At 39.3% G+C, this 15982-nt stretch overlaps 1 protein-coding gene across 3 annotated transcripts in view; it reads right to left on the bottom strand.

Annotated features, from left to right (window-relative positions):
• Nucleotides 1-2503: 2503 nt before the first annotated feature.
• ANO4 (anoctamin 4) overlaps nt 2504-15982 on the bottom strand; it is a 405598-nt gene continuing 392119 nt past the window's right edge. For 2 of the 3 annotated variants that reach the window (XM_011934750.1, XM_011934766.1), the window contains 4 exons: nt 14862-14981; nt 10854-10959; nt 4075-4270; nt 2504-3287 (listed from right to left, as the gene is read on the bottom strand). In XM_011934750.1, the coding sequence (XP_011790140.1) occupies nt 4079-4270; nt 10854-10959; nt 14862-14981 (418 nt within the window). In that variant the 3' untranslated portion in view covers nt 2504-3287; nt 4075-4078. Of the gene's footprint in view, nt 3288-4070; nt 4271-10853; nt 10960-14861; nt 14982-15982 lie in introns of all 3 variants that reach the window. The other variant, XM_011934758.1, reaches the window with a different exon arrangement.

Raw genomic sequence — 15982 nt, 5'->3', positions numbered from 1 at the left:
AATGATTGGACTGTTTCTTCTTCTTTGTTCATAGAACTTGTTTTGTATAATGGACCTCAGTCTATCCAAATGATCACAACTTCCTAATTAGTGAGGTCTGAATTAATGAAGGTTCAAGATTGCCTCATTGGGGCTAACGTTTATGCAAGCTGTGACCCACTGGTAACAGCTTTACTATTTACTCTTTCCAGCCAGGGGATTAGTGGAATCTAAATTGAACAGTTAAGTATTTAAAACCACTCATGTGGTTTTAACCACTAAAAGGATTGTTAAGCAAGTCTTCTTTAATTTTTTTTTGTTGAAAATGTTATAAAATTGGTGTCTAAATGCTGACAGTCAATGGGCAACTTGGGAAATTAATGTCTGTTTTGGGAAAACAGTAACTGGCGCTTACATATCACATGTGATCTGAGTAGCTTTAACGCCTTCTCTAGAGTACAGGACTATATGAAGTTGAGGTCCTACCCTTAGTTCTTTCATGTTGAAATATATAGTTACAGGAAAGTGAATTTAAATTGATTACATGTTATTGTCTCCCTTTTAGAGTCATTTAAGAAGCACTGAAAACTTGTGTAAAGGCATCACACTGTTGGGCAATGGGGAAGGGGAAGGAGAAGGGGAAGGTGGATTTCTTGCCCTCTGTCACTGATATGGTTTGGCTGTGTCACCACCCAAATCTCACCTTGAATTGTTATGATCCCCACGTGTCAAGGGCGGGACCAGGTGGAGATAACTGAATCATGGGGGCCGTTTCCCCCCATATTGTTCTCATGATAGTGAATAAGTCTCACAAAATCTAATGGTTTTATAAAGGGCAGTTCCCCTGCACAAGCCCTCTTGCCTGTCACCATGTAAGATGTGACTTTGCTCCTCACTCGCTTTCTGCCATGATTGTGAGGCCTCCCCAGCCATGTGGACCTATGAGTCAATTAAACCTCTTTCCTTTATAAATTACCCAGTCTCGGGTATGTCTTTACTAGCAGCATGAGAACAGACTAATACAGTCACTTACAAGCTATCTGGGGCTATAAGATGGATATGCATGTCCTAGGAGAGGAATACTGCACAGGGGAAAGAGTCTGAGTGAGTAGGGCAGACTGTGCAATGGGAGGCTTTAGGGGAGCCCAGGGGTCAAGGTTTGGTAGACACATTTGTAGAAAAGTTGGAGTTTTACAGCGATGCCACTGAATTATCAATGGAAGGATACGATTTCCTTCCTATAAGAAATCTGGAAAGTATATGGCATTTATAGACAGGTTTCTACTTTAAAAAATCAGGCAACATATATTTTGCTAGTTTAAAGGTTAACCCTACTTGCTATTTGTTTTGTTTTGTCTTGTTTTGTTTTGAGACAGAGTCTCGCTCTGTTGCCCATGCTAGAGTACAGTGGCGCGATCTCAGCTCACTGCAACCTCCAACTCCTGGGTTCAAGTGATTCCCCTGCCTCAGCCTCCCAAATAGCTGGAACTATAGGTGCCCGCCACCATGCCTGGCTAATTTTTGTATTTTTAGTAGAGGCAGGGTTTCACCATGTTGGCCAGGCCAGTCTTGAACTCCTGACCTCAAATCACCCACCTTGACCTCCCAAAGTGCTGGGATTACAGGCATGAGCCACCACGCCCAGCCTGGTTGCTAACTATTTGGATAACTGTTTGGAATCACTACATTCGTGAGTGATCCAGACAACAGAGATTTTTTTTTTAATTTTTTTTTTTTTTTTTTTTTTTTTCTTGTTTTTTTTTGGATGCAGGTGGTTTTTGGTTATGTGAATAAGTTCGTTAATGGTGATTTCTGAGATTCTGGTGCACCTGTTATCCAGGCAGTGTACACTATGCCCAATATGCAGTCTTTTATCACTCACCCTCCTTCCACCCTTCCCCCTGGAGTCCCCAAAGTCCATTATATTATTCTTATACCTTTGCATCTTCATAGCTTAGCTCCCACTTATAAGTGAGAACATACGATATTTGGTTTTCCATTCCTGAGTTACTTTACTTAAAATAATGGCCTCTAGCTCCAACCAAGTTGCTGCAAAAATCATTATTTTGTTCCTGTTGATGGCTAACTACTAGTCCATGGTATATATACTACATTTTATTTATCCACTCGTTGGTTGATGGGCACTTAGGTTAGTTCTGTATTTTTGCAATTGTTAATTGCAGACAGCTGAGGTTTAAATGAAGATTATAGTGTTGAAGTAGGGTATTTCTAATATTCTAGTCTTATGAGGACTTATAAAATTGGGTAGGTTATCAAATCCTCAAACTGTGGCATATTCATTATGGCTTATATTTAAAATATTCCACCGTCAAGATTGGGGAAAAAGTTCTTCAGAAACATATGCTGATATATGGCTGTACTGTTTGTTTTTGCATGCATTTATCCAATAAACATGTGATTTCCTGCAAAGTCCCTCAGATATTCTCCTCACATTAAAGATTCCACTTATTCTGTGATTCATCTTATTCTGTGGGACAAAAAGACAACAGAATTTCAGAAGAGCCAGCTGAAAATATTCCATGTGCATAAATTTATTTTAAATTTTATTGCATCACATTATACAAGCATTAATCATGGCTTCATGTTGATGACTATTTAAATGTGAAAATTCATCATTCAGGTCAGTACTTTTTGGCTATTTACAAGTAAGGAATTTCTATTTACTTTATATATCTCTGTATTTGTATGTACATATGCAGGAATACATGACTATACATATGTACACACAGAAATACATCTATGGCCATACACATAGCTATAGATATGTCATATATAATAATCTTCTCAGAAAGGTCTAAAATTAAAAAAAAAGGAAAGAGAAAGTTGTAAACAGGGTCTTGTCTGTGTTGTTGGTGACATGGAATTAGGACCATATGATGACATTCTAGGAATGTGTGTCCATGTGTCTAAATATCCTTTTTAGCCCAGTGTCTGTAAAATTCACATGGGATAGAATGCAAAAAAGGTAGCAAACAGGCTGAAAAACAGGCCCAGTATACAAGTTCCCCTTGATTTTAAAAACTTGAGAATGTAACTGCCCACATGTGCATGCTTGCTTGGTCAAGAATGGTCTATGGATAGATAGCAATTATGCGCTGGACTGCAACGTGACTTCACAGCAGTGTGACTCCAACGCCAGTCCTCTACTGGATGCTGACCCTCCTGCGGCCGCCGATATCTGCAACATGCACTGCGGTTGCATTTTTAGTCATTCACTTGAGTGTGCTTTTGCACAGCCAGGAGAAGTAAACAGAATTCAGGTCCTTGGCCTGGAAAGGGACTATTTTCTGGAAAGAGAAAAGAAGGCATAAAGATCTGATGTTTACACAATTGCTTTAAAACATGATGTGTGATGGTTTCTACTTACCATGCACCAAAGGCATTCAAAGAATTTGTAACCCCAAACAGAGTCAGGGACGGTATAAATATTTTTATGCTTGTTTTATGGGTGAACAGACTGAGTCAGAAGGGCAGTCTGAAGCAACATCACATCCTGCCAACTATTGGGGAAACAGAGACAGACAGGCAGATACCATGCTTTCAAGCAAAAATTAGAAATGACCTGTTTGGGAAGAAAGCAGCCAGTAATGGTGGGGCCAGAAGAAATTCTTCATCAGTTACTGGTCCTGCAGCCCAGGAGAGCCCTGTTGCACCTTAGTCTCTGGCTGCTGAGACTTTCAGGAAGAATTCTCTTTGCTAATGTCTGTCTCCCACCCACCCAGAAAGAACAGGCTTGTTTCCCTGGGGATACTAGAGAAACCAGCCCGGCTGGAGGAAAGGAGAGAGTAAGCTTTGTTTCAGGGAACACCTAGGCCAATTGCTGAGGACCATGACTGATAGGCCAGAGTCTGACAAGAAGGCAGAGGAGTGTTGCAGAAGGTATGTGCGAGGGGAAGATCAAGCAAAATTTGCAATGATTAAAATGAAAAACAAGCTTTTTTTTGGATTGGGAAGCTTCTAAGGAGTTTATTTTGATCCCTGTTACTGCAACAATGGTAAGCTTTGCTTCAGGGATTTTAAAGCACCCACTCAACCTTGGAGTGGCCTCAGATGCTGAGCACACCTCTCACCTACATGGTCACGGCCACTCGTTGTGGTGTGCTTTTCCATTCTTCTTCCTCTCCTTTCGTTCCTTCTGGAGACGTTCCAGTTCTGCTTCATACATCATCTCCTGAATCAAGTACTTCTCTCTTCTCATTCGATCCCTTAGGTCTTTTGGGAGGTCTGGGATCAGATATGAAATGAGGTGCTTTATACAAAACACGAGGTGCTAAAAACACAGAGGAGAATGTAACAGAGTCAGGTCTACTGTGCATCTTGAATGAGGTTAGAGAGTTGGCTGGAGAAGGACGTGGACCCTCCGGGGTATGTGGAGAGTGGAAACAGGTCAGGGGAGGCGTGTATAATGCAAGATGATAGCACAGGTAAGGCCTGAACTGGTCTGATGGCACCACCTAAGGAATAGAAAGAGGAGTCTGGAAGGAAGTTGGGAAAAGAATGGTCAGATAATTAATTCAAAGGAGATCCAGAAGAACGTATACTGTGGAGTCACAAAACCCAGGTTGAAGCTGGTAGCTTTCACTGCTTAAGGGCTTTCTGTCTACCTGAGGATGAATTATTTAATTTCTCTCAGCCTCATTCCACTCATCTATAAAAAGAGTATTGTCAGAATTATGAGAAAATGTTTAAAAATGCCTGGTAGACTGTCAAGTGCTTTACAAATCTTGGTTATAAGAATTATCAGTGGGTCTAGGGAAATGATCATTTCAGGAAGAAGCTTTTTTCTTTTTGGTAAACTGTCACAAATTCTTTACTTGAAACAGTAATAGCTGGAATTCTAGAATCACTGTCACTTCTGTCCATCTATATAATGGTAAATGATAAAGTACTAGATGACAATTTAAAGGTTCTTACAATTCTGAAGTATTAAATAGAGACTAAATCATGCTCAAATGATACTGCTAAGTGCTCTTCGTTTTATTTAAAACTTGATAAATTTAGTGATGCATGGATGACACAAAATTAGGAAGCTTTTCTGCATCGTTCTCATATTTTCAAACAGTTAATAACAAAATATTAAAAGAAAATGGAGGCCAGGTGTGGTGGCTCACGCCTGTAATCCCAGCACTTTGGGAGGCCGAGGCAGGCAGATCATGAGGTCAGGAGATCGAGACCATCCTGGCTAACACGGTGAAACCCCGTCTCTACTAAAAAAAATACAAAAAAAACAAAATTAGCCGGGCATGGTGGCGGGCACCTGTAGTCCCAGCTACTCGGGAGGCTGAGGCAGGAGAATGGCGTGAACCCAGGAGGCGGAGCTTGCAGTGAGCCGAGATCATGCCACTGCACTCCAGCCTGGGTGACAGAGTGAGACTCTGTCTCAAAAAAAAAAAAAAAGAAAATGGAAAATTCTATTTGAAAAGTCAAATAACTTAAGGCAACCTTTTAAAAAGTTTGTCTGACAGATTTACAGCTGAATTCTACCAGAGGTACAATGAAGAGCTGATACCATTTCTGTGGAAACTATTCCAAAAAATTAAACAGAGGGAGTCCTCCTTAACTAACTTATGAAGCCAATGTCATCCTGATACCAAAACCTGGCAGAGAGACAATAACAACAAAAAAAACTTCAGGCCAATATCCTCGATGAACACTGATACAAAAAGCCTCAATACAATATTGGCAAACCAAATCCAGCAGCACGTCAAAAAGCTTATCCACCATGATCAAGTTGGCTTCATCCCTGGGATAAAAAGTTGGTTTAACATATGCAAATCAGTAAACATCACATAAGCAGAACTAAAGACAAAAACCACATGATTCTCTCAATAGATGTAGAAAAGGTCTTTTATACAATTCAACATCCTTCATGTTAAAAACTCTCAATGAACATTCCCCTTGAAAGCCAGGACAAGACAATGATGCCCTCTCTCACCACTCATTTTCAATGCAGTATTGGAAGTTCTGGCCCAGGAAATCAGGCAAGAGAAATAAAGTATTCAAATAGGAAGAGAGGAAGTCAAATTATCTTTTTTTTGCAGATGACACGATCCTGTATCTAGAAAATCCCATCATTTTTGCCCAAAAGCTTCTTAAGCTGATAAGCAACTTCAGCAGTCTCAGAATACAAAATTAATGTGCAAAAATCATTAGTATTCCTAACCACTAACAACAGGCAAGCAGGGAGCCAAATCATGGATGAACTCCCATTCACAACTGCTACAAAAGAATAAAATACCTAGGAATATAGCTACCAAGAAAAGTGAATGACCTCTTCAAGAACTACAAACCACTGCTCAAGGAAATCAGAGAGGACACAAGCAGATGGAAAAATGTTCCATGCTCATGGACAGGAAGAATCAATTTTTTGAAAATGACCAACTGCCCAAAGTAATTTATAGATTCAATGCTATTCCCATTAAATTACCATTGACACTCTTCACAGGATTAGAAGAAACTCTTTTAAAATTCATGTGGAACCAAAAAAGAGTCCAAATAGCCAAGACAAGACTAAGCACAAAGAACAAAATTGGAAGCATCATGCTACCCAACTTCAAATTATACTAAAAGGCTACAGTAACCAAAACAGCATGGTATTAGTACAAAAACAGACACATAGACCAATGGAACAGATTAGAGATCTCAGACATAAGACCACACATCTACAACCATCTGATCTTTGACAAACCTGACAAAAGCAAGCAATGGGGGAGAGGATTCCCTATTTAATAAATGGTTCTGGGAGAAATGGCTAGCCATATGCAGAAAATCGAAACTGAACCCCTTCCTTACACCTTTTATAAAAATTAACTCAAGATGGATTAAATACTTAAATGTAAAGCCCCAAACTATAAAAATCCTAGAAGAAAATCTAGGCAATGCCATTCAGGATGTAGGCTTGGGCAAAAATTTCTTGATGAAAACACCAGAAGCTATTGTAACAAAAGAAAAACCTGACAAATGGGATCTAATTAAACAAAAGCACTTCTGCACAGCACAAACAAACAAACAAACAAAAACTATCATCAGATTAAACAGTTAACCTACAGAATGGGAGAAAATTTTTGCAATCTATCCATCCGACAGAAGGTCTGATATCCAGAGTCCACAAGGAACTTAAACACATCTACAAGAAAATACCAAGCAACTCCATTAAAAAGTGGGCAAAAGACATAAACAAACACTCTTCAAAAGAAGACATTCATGTGGCCAACAAACATAGGGAAAAAAGCTCAACATCATTGATAATTAAAGAAATGCAAGTAAAAATCACAGTGAGATACCATCTTAGGCCTGTCAGAATGTTGATTATTTAAAAGTCCAGAAACAACAGATGCTGGCAAGGTTTCAGAGAAAAAGGAACACCTTTACACTGTTGGTGGGAGTATAAACTAATTCAACCATCGTGGAAGACAGTGTGGCGATTCCGCAATGATTTACAAGCAGAAATACCATTTTACCCAGCAATTCTATAACTTGTATGGCAAAGGACACAAACAGATACTTCTCAAAAGAAGATATACAAGCAGCTAACAATAATATGAAAAGATGCTCAGAATCTCTAAGGAAGTTAGAGACATGCAAATCAAAACCACAATGAGATACCACCTCATACCAGTCAGTACGGCTCTTATTAGAAAGGAATATATATTATTCTATTATAAACATACATGCATGCATATGTTCACTGCAGCACTATTCACAAGAGCAAAGGCATAAAATCACCAGTCAGTGATAGACTAGATAAAGAAATGTGGTACATATACACCATGGAATACTATGCAACTATAAAAAGGAATGAGATCATGTCCTTCGCAGGGACATGGATAGAACTGGAAGCTGTTTTCCTCAGCAAACTAACAAAGGAATAGAAAACCAAATACCACATGTTCTCACTTATAAGTGGGAACTGAATGATGAGAACACATGGAAACATGGTGGGAAACAACACACACTGGGGCCTGTTGGGGGTGGGAGTGGGGGAACGGAGAGCATCAGGAAGAATAGCTAAGGGATGCTGAGCTTAACACCTGTGTGATGGGTTGATCTGTGCAGCAGATCACCGTGGCACACGTTTACCTATGTGACAAACCTGCACGTTCTGCACATGTACCCCGGAACTTAAAATAAAAAATGCAAATAAAAAAGCCCAAACAAACGACAATAAGTTTTGTTTGAAAAATTTTAAGACAGTGATGGCTTAAAAATGTCTTCTTTAAAGAGAGAGCGTGCCATTGGTAAGCTAATTTCCAGGGAAGAGCAGCTTAATATTTTCTTCTCTTGGTTCCCTGCAGTGAAGGAAAAAGCAGTGATAGAATAGTCTTGAAGAGGTCTAGGAAACTTTAGATCCAAACCAAGAGGCAACCTTGGCTTTTATTAATCAGGCTTTAATATATGTGACAAGATATGAAATTTCCATTTATGACTAGAGTCATAGAAATGCAAACTATTTTTATAGCAATTTTCTCAAATCCTGAAAGAAAATAGATAACATATTTTTATTGACACATAATATAGACAATTGCTAGACAGATTTTACTTTATAATTCCATTTTGAGTCTTAGCTAATAAATACTTATTTGGATGCTTGAATACAAATAATTCCATGATGATACCCAACCAGAAGTACCACTTGTAAAACCCAGTCCCATGGAAAATGCTTATGATCATGTTGGGAAATCCTGATAACTATTTGAAAATCATACATTAACTATATGAATCAGTATATTTCAATATATGTGGTAATGATGGCAATAATTGGAGACATTTAGAAAGAGTGAATCTCAAACTTGACAGAAATAAGCAATGGGGAAAGAATTCCTTGTTCAATAAATGGTGCTGAGATAACTGGCTATCCACATGCAAAAGAATGAAACTGGACTTCTACCTATCATCATATACAAAATTTAACTCAAAATGAATTAAAAACTTAAATGTAAAACCTCAAACTATAAAAAGGCTAGAAGAAAACCTAGAAAATACCCTTCTCAATATTGACCTGGGCAAAGAATTTATGGTGAAGTCCTCAAAAGCAACTGCAACAAAAACAAAAATTGCTAAGTCAAATCTGATTAAACTAAAGAGCTTCTGCACAGCAAGAGAAACTATCAAAGAAGTAAACAGACAACGTACAGAATGGGAGAAAATATTTGCAAACTACACATCTAATAAAGGTCTAATATCCAGAATCTGTAAGGAACTTAAACAAATCAACACGTAAAAAACAAATAACCCCATTAAAAAGTGGGCAAAGGATACAAATAGTTACTTCTCAAAAGAAGATATACAAGCAGCCAACAATAATATGAAAAAATGCTCAGAATCTGTAAGGAGATTAGAGAAATGCAAATCAAAACCACAATGAGATACCATCTCACACCAGTCAGTACGGCTTTTATTAGAAAATTAGGCCAAGCGCAATGGCTCATGTCTGTAATCCCAGCACTTTGGGAAGCCAAGGCGGGTGGATCATGAGGTCAGGAGTTCAAGAGCAGCCTGGCCAAGATGGTGAAACTCTGTACTAAAAACACAAAAATTAGCCAGGCATGGTGGTGGTGCCTATAATCCCATGGTACCTGTAATTCTCTTACTTGGGAGGCTAAGGCAGAAAATTGCTTGAACCCAGGAGGCAGAGGTTGCAGTGAGCTGAGACTGCCACTGCACTCCAGCCTGGGTGATAGAGTGAGACTCAGTCTAAAAAAAAAAAAAAAAGAAAGAAAATAAACAAATTAACAGATGCTGGTGAGGCTGCAGAGAAAAGGGGATACCTGCACACTGTTGGTGGAAATGTAAATTAGTCCAGCTACTGTGTAAAGCAGTCTGGAGATTTCTCAAAGAACAAAAGGGTTTAACTACCATTCAACCCAGCAATCCCATTCCTGGGTATATACCCAAAGGAAAATAAAGCATTCTACCAAAAAGACATGTACTCATGTGTTAATCACAGGACTATTCACAATAGCAAAGACATGGAATCAACCTGGTTACCCATCAATGGTGGGCTGGATAAAGAAAATGGGGTATACATACACCATGGAATACTATGTGGCCATAAAAAAGAATGAAACCATGTCCTTTGCAGCAACGTGGATGTAGTTGGAGGCTGTTATCTTAAGTGAACTAATGTAGAAACTGAAAACTAAGCAATGCACGTTCTTACTGTACTTACTTAGAGTGGAAGCTAAACACTGGGTACACATGGACATACAGATGAGAACAAAAGACACTGGGGACTAATAGAGAGGGGAGAGAGGGAAGGGACAAGGGGTGAATAACTACCTGTTAGATACTATGCTCACTACCTGGGTGGTGGGTTCAGTCACACCCCAAACCTCAACATCACACAATGTAAGTTTGTAACAAACTTGCACATGTACCCACTGTATCTAAAATAAAAGTTGAAAAAGAAAAAAAAAAAAAAGAATGAGTCTTACTGGGCTGATATTTTCCAAATGTTTCCAAACTATGGTCCCAGAATGCCTATAATCAGAATCATTACAGGGAGCTCATGAAAAGCAAGTCACAGACATGATATGTCAGAATATCTGGGAGTGAGGATGGAAAAACTGCATTTTTCCTAAAGTTTAAGAACTATAGCCCCAGAAAACTACATTTAGGACCAATGAGTTCAGATTTGTCCATTACAAACGAACTATGGACTTTCAAATATGTCTTGGAAAAATCAAATACTTCAATTAAGAAAAAGAAAAGATCAAAAATAGGTTACATAATATGACACTACTTCTGGAAGTATAGATAATCACATTCAAAATCCCCACCACTTATTTTTATTCATTACTCCTACTAACTTCATTATGTCAAAGGAAATAAAGAATTTGGCTGAGGAAACTTACCTCAAAGACAATGATAAAAGCTAATCGAGCAGCTAGGACATGCCAAAACTGCAGTGTGTAGCCATAGGGCACCAGTGAATGAGGCGGGTCACGGTAGTCCCGGTATCTATAAAGACATAGGAGAATGTTGCATTCAAACTATGATTTTTCTGATTCTAAAACCTCTTCCATTCTCATTACATAGTTCTCATTCAATAGGAGAGAAGTTTGAACAGTTTCTCTATACTAGATATCTGTTGTTTTGCTTGTCCAGCATTTTTCTTCTGATAAAACAATATCTCTTCTCCTCTGGGGAAACATTTGTGTGGGTTGGCTAGGACTTCCCCCTCCACCTGCCTGATCTCAGCTCAAAAGATGAGCCAGACCTGATCAGTGACATCATCAAGATGTCTGCTGGAACTATCACGTAGTGAAAAATCACTAAGCCCATGGAAGGCAAAAGCCTGGGACTGCTGGTGGCCTTGTATGGAGTGAGAGAGCCTGCTTGAGAAGGAAGTCAAGAAAGCAAAGCAGAGCCAGCACAGAAGCAGCATCCTGCTGACACTGCTTGAGGCCTGGGATCCGGCCATTACTGAAGTTCATATCATCCCTTGAATCTCCCAGTTACCTGAACCAATACATTTTTTTGTTGTTTAAGTCAGTTTACCCTGGATTTCTGCCACTTGCCACTAGAAGAGTCCTTCCTAATGTATCCTCTAGCTATCGCTTTTGAATCGGCATAAAATTCCACAAATGTTTGCTGAATACCTATTGGGGGCCAGGTACTATTCAGAGAACTTTAATCCATGTGACTCCATTAAAGCAATACTTTAATAATACAACATACTCTCATAAATTCACTGTGAAGCCCAAGAACTAAAACATTACCAGGAACTTATATCAATAGCTTCATTTACCCTGAATTTCATTTTATCTTTAACTTATATGTATATACATTTGTCTGAATATTGTACTATTTAGTTTGTTTTGGAACTTTATAGAAAGGGTACTATACTATATGTAGTTTGCAGTTTGCTAGGGCTTGCTTTTTTTCTTTTTTTTTTTTTTTTACTATTATGTTACTAAGATTCATTCACGTTATTGCATGCAGTTTATTTTTATTGCTGTATAATAGACTCTAGTGTGAGTATATTATGGTTGTTTTATATAATATATCAGTATATACTTACAGGCTGGTCATTCCTATATTTTTTTTAATGTTGAGACAGAGTTTTGTTCTGTCACCCAGGCTGGAGTGCAGTGCTGCGATCTTGGCTCACTGCAATCTCTGCCTCCCAGGCTCAAGTGATCCTCCCACCTCCCAAGTAGCTGGGACTACAGGTGTGCGGAACAATGCCTGGCTAATTTTTTTGTATTTTTTGGTAGAGGCAGGGTTTTACCATGTTGCCCAGGCTGATCTCAAACTCTTGACCTTAAGCTATATAGTCACCTTAGCCTCCCAAAGTGCTGGGATTACAGGCGTGAGCCACCGCACCTGGCCTCTATATTTTCTTTCACTTTCCCTAACCATGGAAAGCTTTGAAAAAGAAAGCTCAAGTCCACTCACTACAGCACATTCCTTTTTGGGTAAAAATTGGCTGCAATGCTCTGTGTACCACTCCTTTCTGCCTTAGAATAGCAAATATTCTTTCCAGGTCATCGATGCATTTGAGAAGGTGTTTTTAAATTTTTCTCTACATGTTTAGATGTATTCAGCCCAAGAGCTGATCCAAGTGCCTCACCTGCTATATGACTGAAAACAAACCTGAAAATATTATTTTATGTGATTTTTATTAGAAATTTGAAAATGTTTTCTTTAGGGGACTTTTAAGAAAACTGCTAAACAAAACAATCATAATTTAACTTAATGGTGCCAGCATCAACAACTCCATTCACATTAATAATTTGTGGAATATACTTTTATGTTACTATGTGGGACAGGCAGGAAGAATTATGAGCCAGGAAGCAGAAGAGGAGAAAGACTGTATTTTTATCTTATTTTCAAATGATTACAAAGTTTTTAACTCCAAATAATAGTTGGCATTTTATTTTGAAGCATTTTATACTTAGGATCCTGTATACCTCTAACAATGTTTACTAAGTAATTTCATGTATGAAATGGTCTGGACAAGCAAGTAGAAAATCTACTGAAGAAAGCATCAACTGTTGCTTAATTGCTTGCTTCTCCATCAGACCACAACAGGGAGTGGCACTAGATTATATTCCAGCCAGTCTTTCTCCCCATCTTACTTGTTACTCCATGTGGGAAAGGAAATAAGCCATCTGATGAGATGTGACAGCCAATGAGACCTGGGAACTTGGCATGAGTGTTTAAAGGGGTGGAGGGTGCGCTGTCACTGCACAGAAATGGGGAGCCCCTGCCTTCTCTCACCCTCTCTTGTCCTCTTGAACTGCCCCTGCCCAGGCTCACTGGGTATTCATGTCTCTCTTCTCCACATGGTAAGCAGAATGTCACTTCTTCTAGCAGGCCAACCCAATTTCTGCTCTCTAGGATCTAGTTTCTTAGACTGGGACTAAGTGGGTAAATCTAGGCTGCTAACAGGTCTCAACATCAGTTTCTGTGCCTGTGCCATTTCTCTGAAAAAAAATCAATTACAGGCAAAGGGAAGAGAAGGGACAAAGAAGACACATTATTTTATAGCAAGTGGTTACAAGGTTAATCTACAAAAGAAGAATCATCTGGTTTTGGTTCACAGAAAGCTGAAAATTCCCATCCATAAGCATTATTTATTAATGTCAGAAAGAGTGATGCTGGAGCCTCACTATGACGACTCTGTCTAGAGTCCTTTCCGGGCTGTGTGGCAGGTGGGAGAGAGTTATATCCACATCGTGCAGCATGTCCACTAATGAAGCTGCTTGAAAGAACACTGTGATGAAAAGTTGGGAGCCTTGAATTCTACTCTAGCTTTGTTGTATCTCTCCAGACAAATCAATTACCATTTCTGGTCCTCAGCCTCACCTTCTGTAAGATGATGGATTGAAGTGAATCATTACAAAAGTCCCTATGTCAAAGCATCTAGGACTCTATGGCTGTTCTTCCTTGTGGCTTTGATTACAGGGAGGACATAGAATGTCATGATGGGAAATCTCCAAAATTCTTTGTTTTGTTTTTGAGATAAGCTCTTGCTCTATAGTTTGAATGCAGTGGTGCTATCATAGCTCACTGCAGCCTTGACTGCCTAGACTTAAGTGATCCTCCCACCTTGGCTTCCCCAAGTGCTGGGATTACAGGTGTGAGCACACAAAATTCTTATAACATCAAAGTATTAAGAGAAAAAGGTGCCATCTGGACTCTTCAAGAGCTGTATACAAGTAATCTCATTGAGCTTTTAGTCAATGGTTTTATCATCTGTCAGATGAGATAATATTGCCTAACTTAGAAAGCTGATGTGATGATTAAATGGAGTAACAGTTTCTGGCACAGAGTAGGTGCTCAACAAATTCTCCTTCATGTGTGTTTGTATAGATACACATCAAGAGGAACAGTTTAATTAATTTCCTTTTAGAGGGAGAGAAAGAGAATGAGCACACGTTGCAGAGGCTACTGTGGTGGAACCTGAAATGAACTGGGCCTCTTTCCACATGCTGAGTTCTTCAACATTTAGAAATGTGATGTGATATACTCTGGGCAAGAGAGAGAAGCAGAACAAAGACAAGTGCCCTCAACAGCTGTCACTCAACCCCCATGGGGACTGTCTGTCCCTGAGTCCCTGGAGCCAGGGTATAACCTTCACTACTATATTTTTGGTTTTTCCCTTTAAGCCAGCAGTTCTCAATTCTGACTGCACCTGCTTTCTGAGTTCCACCCCCTGACATTCTGTTTTAATTGGTTTGGGATGCATCCCGGGCAAGAGAAGGCTTGAAAATTTTCCATGTGCTTTTAATGCATTGTTGAGATTGACAGTCACTGCTTTAAACACACTCAGCCAGAAGGGGCCTTCAGAGTAAAATCTCTCCATGGTGGAGCCAGCTTAGCTTATGCAGAGCCATGCTGGGTGCCACACTCACCTGCAGTACTTAAGAGGAGTCCCCGAGAACTCACTGCCATCTGATTCAGGCTCAGATCGGTTCTCAAAGTCAGAAATTCGAAATACAGACAAGCTGGCATTCACATAGCCAACCATGCACCTGTAAGAGGAAGCAAATTCTATCATTAGGACACTGATCACATTCTCTGTATCCAGTTCCCCGAAGACCCTGCTTCCCAGACGTCCCTGCAATTGTAAATGCCTGTAACTGGCCTTTCCTTGTCAAACGGAACTCAGGTTGGGATGTGCTGGAAAGCCCTAGGCATGCTGAATCGGAACAAGTTGCTTGTTTTGGTTCTTGTCTTTTTCTGCAGAATCATCATACAGAACATCTCTACTCCAATTAATGTTTCAGTGAAATAGGTATAAAGCAGCATTACATGATGGGCATAAATTACATGTAAGTCACAGCTTCTTTTGTTGATGATACACATAAACACAGTTCCTCATTAGTGGTTTTATATATGTTTATAGATATTCCCAAAATGTTCCAAATATGACTGGTGTGCATATGATCCCCTCTCCCCAACTCATATCCCATGCTACAGTCATGCTGGACTATATTCCCTGAAAGCTTCTGATGTTTTCATCCTCTGCTCGTTATCTTTTCTGTTAGAATTCCCTACCTCTTCTCTTACAAGTGGAAATGGTATTTATCCTTCAGTGGCCACCTGAAACACCACTCCTTCTAGGAAGACAACCTAATCATTCCAGTCACAATGTCTCACTCCTTTCCCTCTCTCGGTAGTACCATTACACTTAGTCCACCATTACCAGATTGCTTGTACTAGAGTTGGCAGCATACATGTATGACCTCTCCTTTGGACTGCAGTTTTTTGGGAGCAGAGCAGGTATCTTAGGTATTTATGTATCCTATGACTTAGGACAGTCTTACGCAGTGTAGGAATCCCATAAATATTGAATCGATCTGACTGGAGGAAACTAAAATATGAGATTCTATCGATCATTCTAGATTGAATGAGTAGATAAAATCAAGGATTTAATCATTCTGTCAATAATTCCACTCAAGAAAATGGACATTTTAAAAGTATGATAGCAAGCAGTACTCTCAGAAACATCTTTTCTACAAGTGTCTGAACA

This window comes from Colobus angolensis, unplaced genomic scaffold (genome assembly GCF_000951035.1).
Source record: "Colobus angolensis palliatus isolate OR3802 unplaced genomic scaffold, Cang.pa_1.0 Scaffold10, whole genome shotgun sequence".
Classification (NCBI taxonomy): domain Eukaryota; kingdom Metazoa; phylum Chordata; class Mammalia; order Primates; family Cercopithecidae; genus Colobus; species Colobus angolensis.
The sequence above is the reverse complement of the archived record's forward strand: the minus strand, read 5'-3'. Positions and strand labels throughout refer to the sequence as shown.